General features: G+C 39.8%; 1 protein-coding gene across 1 annotated transcript in view; it reads right to left on the minus strand.

The window, feature by feature from the left end:
* EXOC5 (exocyst complex component 5) overlaps positions 1-14,115 on the minus strand; it is a 42,553-nt gene that overhangs the window by 10,486 nt on the left and 17,952 nt on the right. The window contains exons 5-12 of the mRNA XM_019550876.1: positions 10,276-10,340; positions 9,350-9,378; positions 9,047-9,156; positions 8,740-8,784; positions 8,488-8,628; positions 4,300-4,382; positions 3,597-3,806; positions 1,221-1,368 (exon numbers count right to left, since the gene is read on the minus strand). Coding sequence (XP_019406421.1) covers positions 1,221-1,368; positions 3,597-3,806; positions 4,300-4,382; positions 8,488-8,628; positions 8,740-8,784; positions 9,047-9,156; positions 9,350-9,378; positions 10,276-10,340 — 831 coding nt within the window. The remainder of the gene's footprint in view (positions 1-1,220; positions 1,369-3,596; positions 3,807-4,299; positions 4,383-8,487; positions 8,629-8,739; positions 8,785-9,046; positions 9,157-9,349; positions 9,379-10,275; positions 10,341-14,115) is intronic.

Raw genomic sequence — 14,115 nt, forward strand, 5'->3', positions numbered from 1 at the left:
TGACAAAATCCCAAATTTGATTGTACAACTGTACAATCTGCTGTCACTGACACTCGACCCAAAGCTAAGTTAAAAAAAAAATAGCATTGGCTTGGTGTACAATATCAAGGAAATAAAGGTTTGTACTCTCAGAACCAGAAGAAGGAATGCCTATGGCAGAAAAATTTCATTAAGATACTTAAAAATGAACACTACAGACGATGTGCATCCAATTCCTTTCTAAGGGCAAGGGTAACATTTTCAAAAGTGCCTGAATCAGTGGGAATTGGGCTCCTTAGAGCTACCCTCTTTTATGAAAATTGAGACCTTGGCTTTTAAGTCACAAGGAGAGATTTTGTAAATTTTTCCCCAAAAGACTAGACAAGATAAACCTTATATGATATCATGCCATGTGGCAATGTCAAGGAATGTCTACTGATGTCAGTTCTGGTAAGTAATTATCTGAACATCAACAGACCAATGTTGTGTATGTTTCTACTTATATGTGTGCTCTCTTAATACCAAAAATATTTAAATAATTTTTAAACGCACTGAGATGATTTTGCAAAACACAGTGTAAGGTAAAGATACATTCTAAAAATGAATGCATTTAGCTGAAAGATTGATTGTACCTTTTTTACTTTGCAATTCAATTTTAAGAGCTTTATTAAACTCTTACAGCAGTAGAGCCAAGCAGAAAATTAACAGCAGTAAAAATGGTGATTTAATAAGTAGTCAGACTCAGTTGTTGTAGAAGGCAAGAGCATTTAAACAGAGTCAAAGATGACCGCAGCTGAATGTTTGTAAGGAAAGTATCTATTTTGACAAAAATAGATAATAAAAAAAAAATACAGGAATATAAAAAAAAAGCCTACTCTCATACCAACTGATTAAAAGCAGATTTATTTTTCCTTTTTGGGGGGGGTTGGGTGGGGGTGGGGGAAGATTAGGTCAGGCATTTTGAGACTTGTTTATGTTCAAGAAATAAAATCTTTAATGCAGTCTCAAAATAGGTCAGCATGATCCAACTGATTAATAAAACAAAAAACTCCATGATCAATAGTTCAATTTTGTTTAGCCCAATTATGTCTTTGCCTCTTTTTAGAATCCCACTAGTGGCTAAAGATGAAATACTTTGATGATAAAGATATACATATTTGTTTGTACAAGTGTATGTGCCCATGTTCATGCATGTCATTCAAACTATACCTGCTTACAGAGACCAGAGAAGGCTCACTTACCCTGTGACATCTTTCAAAGGCTTGCTTGGTTTCTTGTAAAAGGTTAACCACCACTTCTTGGGAGAGGAAGGTTTCTCCATGGGTATCAATACTTGGACCCAAAGGCAAATTTGTGCGTTGTCTTATTCTCTCCTTGAGATCTTGAATACTAGGAATACAACACATTAATGAAAGCAATTTTAATGTTCAAGTTTAACAGTGCATTTGTAATATTTTAGCAGTTAACCTGATAAAAATATAAGCTTAAAATATAACTTTAGTGAAGCTTTTCAAAGTTGCCAAAACCAAAAACTTAACAGCACAAGTAAAAGAACATGCATTTCCCCTCTGATGATACACGCAGTCTTGCCCCATAATCGCCCCAAAAGGTATTTCCCACTTCAGACTGTAAGAAGTTTCCACCAAATTTAATGGAATTCATATGCTACAGTGGGAGTTTAGCTTCCTAGAGTCTTTTACTCTTTATAAGACTGTTAGAGGCCAGAGATAGAGAAACAGTTCTATAACCCTGCATTTATAAAGCAGCCCGACCCAAACATGTCCTGATTCACCTTCATGGTGAGTCACCACTCCAGTAACCTCAATACATCTACTCTCAAATGCAGCTCCCCTACTCCCCACTAAAAAAAAAAATTCATATTTACTTGTCCTCCCCCTCAATTCATAATTTTTCTCTTCCTCCTCTTTCCTCAATCATCTCTTTTCTGTGATCCATCAAATCTATACCCCGACAGCAGTTCTTCAAACAAATCTGAACCTCTCTCTGGTGGTCAAGTTTGTACTCTTCTCTCCTCCTAGCTGCTCTAGGACTTTATTATCTGTGAGGGTCCTGAGTTCAGTTCTACCCCCACCATGGCAGCTTCCGCGGTCTTAGGGAATTATTGTATAGGAAGGAGAAGACAGAAGCAACTGCTAGGTCTCACAAAGGAAAGAACTGAGCAGAAGAGTATGGCACAGAACAGCAAGAGGCCTCCATCTAATACCAGTCAGCACAGATGAAGGAAAGAACAGGACCACCGCAGAGAGGGACAAGTAAGCCAAGCTGCCAATCATCATTCCTTCTCTCGCATGTCTTCAGAGAAATGAAAGGCCAAAAGATTCAAAGTGGATCTATTGCAGCTGCTCCTCCACTTGCTCTGCTGCCAACTCTCTCTTCATATCCAGAATTCAGAACATGGATGTTGGAACATCAGCTATATCCAGATCAGGTGTAAGGCTTTTCTCCTAGTGTAAAAAAGCGTTGTTTTCCTCCTAACATAAGGGTTAAAGTTTCCTTGAAACCACAGTGTCTACAATGTGGTCCTAATTATCTATAAGAAACTTCCCACCTGCCCTAGATGAGTATGTCTTTGGTATATGGGAGGGACACCACCCGCCCTCCCAAAACCCTGAGTGGTAGAGAAACTAAACAAAACATGCTTACACTAACCAATACCTTTTTTTTAAGGATACCAACAGAAATGTTCAAATTACACAGACTTTAGGCTCTTACATAAAGTTTAGGGCTGGCCCATCCTATCCTGCGAAACCTGCAGCTGCAGGGGACCCTGCAGCTAAAGGGGCTCCCTGCATCTGGCCACATGTCACTTGCCACCTCCCCTCCCCCACCCCACTGGCTTCACGTCTGGCCACTCGCCACCCTCTCCACCCCCGCTCACTGCTGCCACCAGCTTCTTCAGGGCAGGGGGCCCCAAAATGGTGGGCCAGCCCTGATAAAGCTCTACCACTATTATCTTAAAGAACAAGAGCAATTACTGTTTTAAATATTTTAGAAGTTGAATAACAAATCTCAGAAGTGAGAGAGGGCTGAGCATGTGGGTATCTGACAAGATGGAAACAGGTTGTACCATGTACTGAAGCAGAATTGTGGGTGCCTAGGTAATTGTTGGCAAAAATGTAGGCACTTACACGGTTTGGCAGGAATTTTGACATTGACACTCTTAGACTTGGATGCCGAAGTTCCAGCAATTAAACACCTAAAGGCTTGGTGCGGCTCTGGGCTTAAGAGAAGTCGCTAGCTATATTAATCTGAAGTCAGGCAGAAGGCATGGTAGGTTTGTACTTCGTACATTTAGTTAATCAGAAACGCATAAGCTTTAGTAAGCAACAGCCGGGCAACCTCACCACTTGATCAAGACATTCAACACATGGTTCTTTCATCTCATGTAATTATTTAATGGACAGATGTATCAGGTTTCATTTTTATTTCAGGGAATAGACTTTTTAGTGTAGGGAGACATTAAGTGACAATACAACAAAAAAAAATGGTTCTGTCAACAAATTTTAACCAGTTCCTCACAAACTAGAATGACAGTTACTGTTTTTTCCCTCTAAGTTACGGTAAATCTTTTCTCTTTTAAAAAAAGAAAAACTCACCCGCCAGTGCCAATGGACCTCTTCTGGTGGTTTTTAGAGTCGTAATAGCGTTGCAGAATCATAGCGCTCCTATTTTTCAAATAACCAGTTTCTACCTCAATGTAATTTTCCAAGTAGGAAAGGAAAATGGATTTGATAAGCTTAGACAAGAAAGTCTGCTTATCAGTGCCCAAGTTGAACTCCATCAATTTGCTTGAAAGATTAGTAGTTCTTTATGCAAAAGAAACAGGGAAAAAAAGTTGTATTCATACAAGTTCTATTATTACATATTTGCAATGAACAATGGGGTCCCAATGCCAATTTGAACCTCTGGCCACTACCAAAATGAAAGCATTTTGTATAATTCATATTAGATTACGTATAGAACAACTACAATCAAATTGGTAGCAGTGAAATAGTGACAGGTACACTTTTCACAGTAAGAGAACAGGCTGTTATATACTTTAAGAAACAACTATTTCAGTCTCTGAATCTTTGGGGGTGGGGGGGGAAAGAAGCTCTAGTGGGCATTTCTATGAAGTATATTATCAGTTTCTCTAAGGGACTCAATTGAAAAAGGGATGCCTGTCGAGACTGAAAAACATTAAAATATTTCAATTATTGACGAACCTTAAAAGTTGGACTGCCCCAAAGTTTCAGTAACAAGCAAACCTATTACAAGATGCTACTTACAACAAGATATTGATGATCAAGTTATAGCTACCTTGTGTACAGCTCATAGAGATTCTTAAGATATTGCTCTGCATCTGATTTCCTGTGTTCTTCTAACTGGTCCTTTACATAACTCTATAAATCAGAAACATAACTGGAGGTATAATTTCAGTTTTGAAGAATATCAACAGCATTTAATATTTTCTACAATAAGTCCTTTCAGGAACATTTCACATATTACATAAAGTAGTCATACTTAGTTTTAATCTAAAATGTACAGAGATCTTTCATTTAGCTCAATGGTTTTAGATCAACACAACTTTAAGGAGGCTAATTTAGAAACAGACTTAAGCATCTTGCAGTGATTGCAGAAGACCTGCACTTGAAACATTCTTGATCTGCTTTGCACAAGACCCAATACGGCAAAGTTAAAGGGTCTGATAGCCAAAAAGTGAAAAAAGCCTAGAGGTCCTTTGTGCATTCTTGTACGTACAAAATACAGCAAAATGAAAAGATGGATGTTTTAGACACATACTTGCTTGCCAAAATGCTTATAAAAGATGCCTAGATGCTAAAGTCAGAAGGGACCTCAATAGATCATCAAGTCCAACCCCCTACCTAGGCAGGAAAACATGCTGGGGTCATATGACCCCAGCCAGATGCCTATCCAGTCTTCTCTTAAAGACCCCACCAAGGGAGAGGAGAACACCACTTCCCTTGGAAGCCTGTTCCAAGTTTTGGCCACCCTTACCGTGAAGAAGTTTTTCCTGATGTCTAATCTAAAATCTGCTCTCTGTCAGTTTGTGACCATTGTTCCTTGTTACCCCAACAGGCGCCCTGGTGAACAGAACATCTCCAATCCCCTGCTGAGTCCCCCTAATGAATTTGTAGGTAGCCACAAGATCACCTCTCAGCCTTCTCTTGCAGAGGCTGAAGAGGTGCAGGTCTCTCAGTCTCTCCTCACAGGACTTGTCCTGTAAGCCCCTAACTATATGAGTGGCCATCCTTCTGGACCCTCTCAAATCTACCCACATCCTTCTCGAAGTACGGTGCCCAAAACTGGACCTGGTACTCCAACTGCGGTCTGACCAATGCTGCATAGAGGGGAAGTATCACCTCCTTGGTTCTATTTGTCATGCATCTGCTGATGCATGATAAAGTGCAGTTAGTTTTGCTGATGATTATGTCACACTGATGACTCGTGTTCATCTTGGAGTCCACTATGACTCCAAGATCCCTTTCTGCTTCTGTGCTGCTGAGAGGGTCACTTCCCAGCCAGTAGATGTGCTGGATATTTTTGAGCCCTAATTGCAGCACTCTGCACTTGTCCTTGTTGTACTGCATCCTATTGTGTACTGCCTACTTTCCTAACTGGTCCAGGTCTGCCTGCAATCGTTCCCTACCCTCCAAGGTGTGCACTTCACCCTGCAATTTAGTATCATCCACAAACTTGGACAGAGTACATTTCACACCCATATCCAAGTCACTGATGAAGATATTGAAGAGTACTGGTCCAAGGGCCATATCTTGTGGGAACCCACTACCCACATCCTTTCAGATCGATGCCGATCAGTCTACCACCTCTCTGGATGCGACTGCTAAGTCAATGTGCCACCCACCAGACCATGTAAACATTTGTGTCACAGCCTCTTAATTTATTTATGAGAATGGGATGAGATACCATATCAAAGGCCTTGCTGAAATTCGAGAAAACAACATCCAATTCTACTCCTACATCTAAGTGTTTTGTGACCCTGTCATAGAATCAGTGAGTTGGAAGGGACCTAGACAGATCATCTAGTCGGACTCCCTGCCATGGGCAGAAAGGAGCCTATCCAGTCTCTTCTTGAAGATTTCCAGGGAAGGTGAGAGCACCACCTCTCTGGGAAGCCTATTCCAGGCTCTGGCTGCCCTTACCGTGAAGTAGTTCTTCCTAATATCTAACCAAAACCTATCCTCCCTCAGCTTGTGGCCATTGTTCCTTCATCATAAAATGAAACCGGATTGGTCAGGCGTGATCTACCCACTACAAATCCATGCTGGTTTCCCTGCTGCATTTTTTTTCCCACTGGACTCCCACAAATATGATCCTTCATAATCTTTTCAAAGACCTTTCCAAGGATGGAGGTGAGACTGAGTGGCCTATAATTACTCGGATCCTCTTTCCTCCCCTTCCTGAAACAGGAACCACATTAGCCCTTTTCCAGTCCTCTGGGACCTGACCTGAGCACCATGAGCGCTCAAACAGCTGTGCCAGTGGTTCTGCTATGACACCGGCCAATTCCTTCAGTACCCTTGGATGGAGCTCATCTGGGCCTGATAGCCTGAATACATCCAATCCATCCAAGCAACTGCACCAAGTCATCATCAACAGTTGGTGGGCTGGTGTCCCTCTGATGCCCATCTAAGAACCCATTAGGAAACTTATCTTGACCCCTGTTCAGGAACACCAAGGCAAAAAAACTCACTGAATAGCTTAGCCTTATCCCCCCCTCCCGCTCCCTCCATCTGTCACTAATTGCTCCTTCTTGTTTAGTAGGGGTCCTATGCTGCCCTGCGCCTTCCTTTTACTCCCTACATACCTAAAAAAGACTTTGTCATCTTTAATTTGCGTTGCCAGCCTCAGTTCTGTAGTTGCTTTGGCTTTTCTAACTGCCTCCCTGCCAAACAGGTATACTCCTCCTCCTCAGCTTCCCCCTGCTTCCACCACCTATATGCCTTCTTTTTTGCACTTAGGCTCCCCTGGATTTCCCTGTTTAGCCAAGGAAGTTTTTTTGGCCCCTTTCCCCCACTTTTCCCTCACAATGGGATAGTCTCCCTCTGCACCCAAAGGATTGCTTCCTTTAGGAACGACCACCCTTCCTGGACTCCCATCTCACAAATACTCCTATCCTGCAGTGCATCGTTGACTAAACTCCTGAGCACACTGAAGTTAGCCTTCCTAAAGTCAAGCACTTCCACCCTTCTAGTTATCTTACTTATCCTACGCCATATGGTAAATTTGACTGATTTGTGGTCAACTTGGGGACAGTGACCACTAATCTGCAGCTCCCCTACCAGGTCCTCCCCACAGCCAACACCAAGTCCAGTACGGCATGTCCCCTAGTGAGCCCATATACCTCCTGTGTTAGATGAAGGTCCTGCACACAGGTTAAGAACCTACACGAACGGTTGGATTTGGCTAACCAAAAAGACAGATGCAAGTTCCCAACCTTTCTTTTAGGGGGAAAAAACCAAACAAACAATCGCCAAAATTATTATTCAGGCTGAAGTACTAAAGAAAGCTATCACTACTTCCCAAGGTAGGTTTGGGAATGAGATCTAAACCTTATTTCTCCACCAGTACAGGGGTAGTACACATAGGATAGGCAAGATCAGCACATATAGGGAAGTGGTATGAATACTCCCATTCACGATACTAACTTCCATAAGTATCTGTAGAATGGGAAAAAATCAATTTTCAGCTACATGGGATTTGCACAGTAATAATGCATTAGCCACCGGACTCCATTCCACAGCATATATTATTTTGGTACTTTGAATGTTAGCTTCATACACAAAACTTAACTCCAAAAGCAAAGCGATTAAAGATATTTACTTAATTTTAACTTCTTCAGTCTACATTTTAGGTGGCGATGGGTCTGCAGAAGTAGGTCATATGTGTTTTCAACAGAAATGGAATTATTAGTGAGCGTACTCATTCCCACTGAAGCTTATAGATATGTATACAGGAGACCCTTGCCATTTGCTGGGGATATGTTCTGGACATCCCTGCAAATGGTGAAACTTGTGAATATGGCACTGCGCTCATGAATGACGCGTGTCCCTGGCAGCAGGGTTGGGGCATGGCTGCGCTGGCAATTGTGGGAGCCCAGTGGTAGCGACAGAAGCCTAGCAGTGGCAAGCACAGTGCTCCCGATGGTTTCCTATAAGTGTATTTAAGATATGGGTTCAGCATTTGCAAAGTGAATATTCGCGATGTGTGGAAAATATTTGGTGCACCATGTATATCTGAAGCCACGAATGCTGAGGGTTTCCTGTATTATTTATTCGCATTGTCAACTACACTGTGCTTCTAATACAAGGAATCCTTTATCATCCCTCATTCGTTACATTAAGAAGATGCCTTCCTGCTTTTTAAAAATTATTTCTTATGTAACTGTATATTACAAAATAGACAGACAGACAAAGGGTAAAAACCTCCTTTAACCAAATTTTAGTATGCTGAAATTTAAAATACCTGAAGTTTGACTTCAAAGATATTTTGAATAAGTTTGGCCAATACAGTCTCTGGGCTGCTAAAAATCTCTCCAACTTGTTTGTTCACTCGCTGACAAAGAATGGCTGCATCTTCAAATATATCATTCCTCAAGAAAGCACCCTAGGGATTAGAAAAATATTATAGTATTACTTTTCCAAATCCATAGTAAAATGCAATAATAAACAGTCATAAATAAAATGAATTGTGAGAGAAAAAGATAAAACATGTTACCTCCTGACACTGTTTTATGTACACATCAACACAGTGCGAATAGCCCTACGGTAGGGGAAAATGACCACAAATTAACAAAAAAGTAGCTGCAAAGAAAGCACATAATCTATTGTAAAAAAAGGATTAGTTGTAGTAAGATTCATGAATTGTATGAACTCTGAGTCCCATTTTCTTTTTAAGTCTAGAGGGAGCTTCACTACAGTTATTTATTCAAAAATGTGTTCAGAAAAAGTGGCTGAATAAGAAAACAAACCACAAGAGTTTGTGGTGCAAGGCGATGGGGGCAGGGGAAACGCACAGTTTTTACCTTAAAGTGAAGTAAGACAGCTGCTACTTCTCGCATTCTAGAGATTTCACCCCTTCTTTGGGCATTAGTAAACTCCTGAATCAGCTGGCACTCTAAATCATGGTACTTACCTATATAAGGAGAGGGGAAAATGGGGGTGGGGGGTAGAGAAGGTGGAAATCACACACCATCAGACCAACAGACAATGCAGTAAACATGTTGGCCAAAAAAAAGTTGAATATTCAACATTAAAATTAGATTAAAGAAACAAGCACATTCAAGTTAATAAGATTCACTCTTCAGTGCACTAGGAAGGAAACTTACTTGCTATTTTTGATTTTACTTCAGAAAACCTGTTAACAAATTTAAAAAAAGCATTATTAGTACCCATAAGATACAGAATTTAGAAGTATTAGCTTGCTAACTGAAGATGTTTGTTTTGAAGTTATTTTAGAATTAGGTATATTAAAACAAACCATGAAACACCTGCATTCAAGCTTAATATGTAAGAAACTGATAAGCAATTACTGCATTTACTTAATATAAGATGACCCTGCCAATAATTAGATTCTATAAATGGAAAATTTATAAACTTGTTATAATTTTCCAGGTATAAAATCTAATTATTGGAGATTTGCCTCGAATTTGGCCCCCTCCCACTGTTACAGCAGGGAAAATAAATATGGGAGGGGTCAAAAATAAATAAATTAATAATTTTTTTAAAACGGTTCTTATGAGTATGTTTGCCTAATATGGGTCATGTAGTTTATAGTTATACTTAGTGTTGGCTACATTTAATCAACTTTATAGTTGGTTTCCATTACTGAGCAACCGCTGCTTTTGGCAGCAGTTTAAGGATAGACAATGTATTTAATAAGTGTGAAAGTCTAAGACAAGGGGCATTTTCCCCCATACTGGCTGGGAAGGAAAATCTTGTCTTGTATTAAAGTAAATATGGTGGTAATTACAATTACCATGGAAGTTAGTATACCAAAATTACAATGGTTTCCAGCACAATAGCTTATGTAAACAAAAACTTTCCAACACAAAACTTTTAAGATGTAGGCTCAACAGTGATTGTGCTAGTTATAAACATGCTCAAAACACACATGTACATGCAAATACACTAACAAGTCATCTCAACACATTATTTAAAGAATCATATGAGTCAAGCAAAAGTACAATGAGGAAAATGGATAGTCCCACAGTAACAACTTGTAAAAAGTATTTAAAATTAAATCTCAACATACCTATCAAAAGGTAGCTCCTGCGCAATCAGATGCAGCTTCTGAATAATATCTGCTGCCTCTTTAATCTATTAATGTGAAAAACATAGTTTTACTACAATGTTATAACCATAGGTTTATCTCTTTCTCCTTGCTTTACCCCACAGGGATATGCATTCCCTCTTTTAAAAGCTGTTTGATGTCTACAAAGAAAAAGGAGGACTCAAGTCAGGACTCTTTCAATTTTTTTATTAAACTGAAGATCAATCATTTTAGTAGTCTAATTTCATGCAAGAACAAAACTCTTTCTGTTACAGACTCACAATGTAACAGCTTAATCCATAATCACAGCTGGCTCGTCCAGAAAATATTAAAGTCTTCTTTCACTCCTAACTATAAGCCCAGAGGTAAAGTGATTTGTAATCCTCCTGACCAATTCAAGCGCATTGCTGAAAAGTTCTAGGCACACCTACACGCTGTTTTCTTCAAGTAGAAAGAGCAGCTACAACAGAACGCTTGGAGCTGCCAAAACCCTCCCAAGGTGTTAAGAAAAGAAGTTTAGCTAAAAATGAATGCCTCCAAGATGAAGACTCTGACTCACAGGAAGGACATTTACCCTGTGCCTATACAATACAAATATCCTTACAGAGAATGCAGGCAGAGTCACTTCTGACAGGCAAACAAGATTTTTTTTCTTTTTAGTATTAGTCATCATTTAACCGGTATCAGAGTATCTTCTAGTGGCAGCTTTGTTAGACTTAGTTAAACATTATAGGACTATAACTTCTATAACATTATAGGATCATAACTTCCTCAAATCCTGAAAACAGAGCAGGATGTAACCAAAGTCTTAAAAGTTAAAGGAGTAAAGTTAAATTTTGCCAGGCACCATCTTCAAGTTCGTGTGGGATTTTTTTTTTTTTTTAATTGTTGAGGCCCAGACAGCAACTAAGGAATTGGATAAACAAAGCCACAATAGTAGCTTAACAGCTTTATGGACACATGACATAGTTTCATAGTTAGTAGGGTTGGAAGGGACCTAAGCAGATCATCTAGTCCGATCCCCTGCAGGAAAGGATGCTGGGGTCAAATGACCCCAACTAGGTGGCTATCTAACCTTTTGAAGGCCCTCAGCATAGGGGCAAGCACCATTTGGAAGCTGGTTTCAGGTCCTAGCCACCCTGACAGTGAAGTAGCACCTCCTGATATCTAGCCTGAAAATGTTATAACATCATGTTACCCTATTCTTACAACAGCTGTTTTCTAGTGAGCTGTATCGACCAACCCAATGCATTGCTGAGAATCCACAAAGTCACCATGCAAGTTTGGTTGCCTATCAAAGAAAATGGGATTTTAATTTTACAGCAGTATGGCATTTTACTTAGAGACATCCCCACTTGGATGCAACACCTTGTTGCCTTTTAAAACAAAAAGGACCCTATCCTACAAATGTGCAGTGAAACCTCTTTTCTATTAGCCTCTAGTCATCTTAAACCACTGAACAATATTAATGACGGATACGCAGGGGCAGATCCCCTTGATTTCTGCTCCACCCAGAAGTTTAAAAATAACTACCTGGCACTGGCAGCAGCATTTCTAATCAAGCAGCAGTGAGGAATAAATTGACTTCATGGCTCATTAGAATCTACCTGATTCCTTCTAAGCTCTTCATTCTACAGGTGTTAATGACCCTCTCTCCTTTTTAATGGCCTTGATGGCTGATTAAGCTACCCTTTACTCTGCAATTTTGCCATGTGTTAGCTCCTCCTAGTAAGGAAGCTCCTATTTCACAACCCTGCAAACTGTTTTTAACTCTAGCTAAAAACATTAACTGAGGCGTGGAAACATTAACTCAGGTGGACATGAACTCAAATGTGGACATAAACTTGAGGGGAATCATTGAATGTACTTTCAAGATGCTCAAGAAGGCTAGGTTCTGTTTTACGAATTTGAAAGAGCTGTACGTGCAATTCTAATGAAAACAGGACTAAAGACATATTTTTGCCTTGCTTATGTTTATGCACAATATAGGATACAGCAAATTCATTCACATTCCAGTGAAGTTATATTAATCTTTGTTTCTGTCTTGACCTGGATAACCTCTTGGACGCTAGTAAAGCTTCTGATTTCTTTTTCTAGAGGAAAAAAGTGTTATATAATATATGATAAGCCCTACCATCTGCACCCCCTCCACCCTTTTAAAATCCTAGATCCATCCATGTTTATTCCCGTATGGTTAGTCTAATTTGCGTATTAACTGTTCATTTGTTTTACAAGTAAACATACAAGTTTCCAAGTTAGTAACTAACTTTTAAGTTTTATTGAATTCTGGGGTTTTGCTTATGTATGACAGAAGCCACGACAAATTGATTTTCCATGGTTTCTGCTTAAATCTAGGCAAATTTCATTTTTAACTGAATCAGTCTTAGTAAACTGTGTTAAATTAAAATAAATATGGGCTGTATAAAAGCCAAGTTGAAGACTATAAAAGTACCTAGATAAATTAGAAAACTATAGGCAAAAGACTAACAAGAGGTGATTTTAATAGATAATTCAAGATAATAGAAAATCCTTATCCATATAAATAAAAGGACAAAAATAGGACAATGCTGATAAGAGAAGAGAACAGTAATGGAGAGAAGGATTTAAAGGATACTTGCAAGTATATTAAACCGAAGCACACACTGTAATGCTCTTCCATAAAAAGCAAACACTGATCTGTGACAACATGTGTAAAACTAAGGAGGTGATTATTTTCTCCAGCTTCAGAAAAACCAAAATCACAATTGAAGTACTTTACTCACTTACAGAAAGGCAATTGTTAAACTAGCCAAACAACAGAAAAGAAGGGTTATAAATGAAGCGAATGAGGATAATCAGTATGCATAGTTTCAAAAAAGGCCAGCAAAACAGATACAACATTGCAGAAACAAAAACAGGGGAGTTACCTAAGATAGTTGAAAGGTGGCAAGTTAACACCCCAAAAATAGAAAATGAGACGAGGGAAATTCCAGTTGGAAGAAAATTTTATAGGAGCATAGAAAAACAGGGCTGGATGGACTCAGGAGGTTATATAGTCCAAACCCTATTCAAGGCAGGACTATGCCTATCTACATCATCTCAGACAAACAGCAGCCCAAGCATGGACTTGAGAAACTTTCACAGCCTCTCAAGGGAACCTGCTCCAATGTTTAAACACTTTCATGGTTTGCAAGTGCTTTTAACATCCAACCTAGGTTCTCCCTTGTTAAAATATAAATCCATTGCTATTTGTTCTGTCCCCAGGGGACAGAGGACATCTGATCAACTTACCCTTTTAACGAACATTTCTGTATGAAGCCTCATCAAATCCCCACTTCAGTCTTCTATTCTCCAGACTACATCATCCCAGGTCTTTCAAACATCCTCACATCCTGTGTTCTAGGCCTCTAAATCCTTTTGTCACTCTCTGTTGGACTGTTTCTAACTTGTCCAAATCTTTCTTGAAGACTAATGCCCGTAACTGGAAATTTAGGTTGGAGATTAGGACAGTTAAACATCTGAACTGGGATGGAACAGAGAAAGTATGGATTCTCCATCCCTGGAAATTATCAACAGCAGGTTAGATAGACACAACTGGGATGACTTAGTCAGGGACAATCCTGCCTTGAGTAGGAGGTGGGACCAGATGACTTCCTGTCACCCATCCCAGCCCTGCTTTCCTATGGGCTTTCAAGAGTACTTTGCTTTCAAGAGTAAATTGGATGCTTCAAGAGTAAATTGGATGTTCATCTTGCTGGGATCCTATGACCCCAGCTGACTTCCTGCCCTTTGGGCAGGGGGCTGGACTCGATGATCTCCCGAGGTCCCTTCCAGCCCTAATGT

Source organism: Crocodylus porosus, unplaced genomic scaffold, assembly GCF_001723895.1.
Source record: "Crocodylus porosus isolate Cpor-Errol unplaced genomic scaffold, CroPor_comp1, whole genome shotgun sequence".
NCBI lineage: Eukaryota > Metazoa > Chordata > Crocodylia > Crocodylidae > Crocodylus > Crocodylus porosus.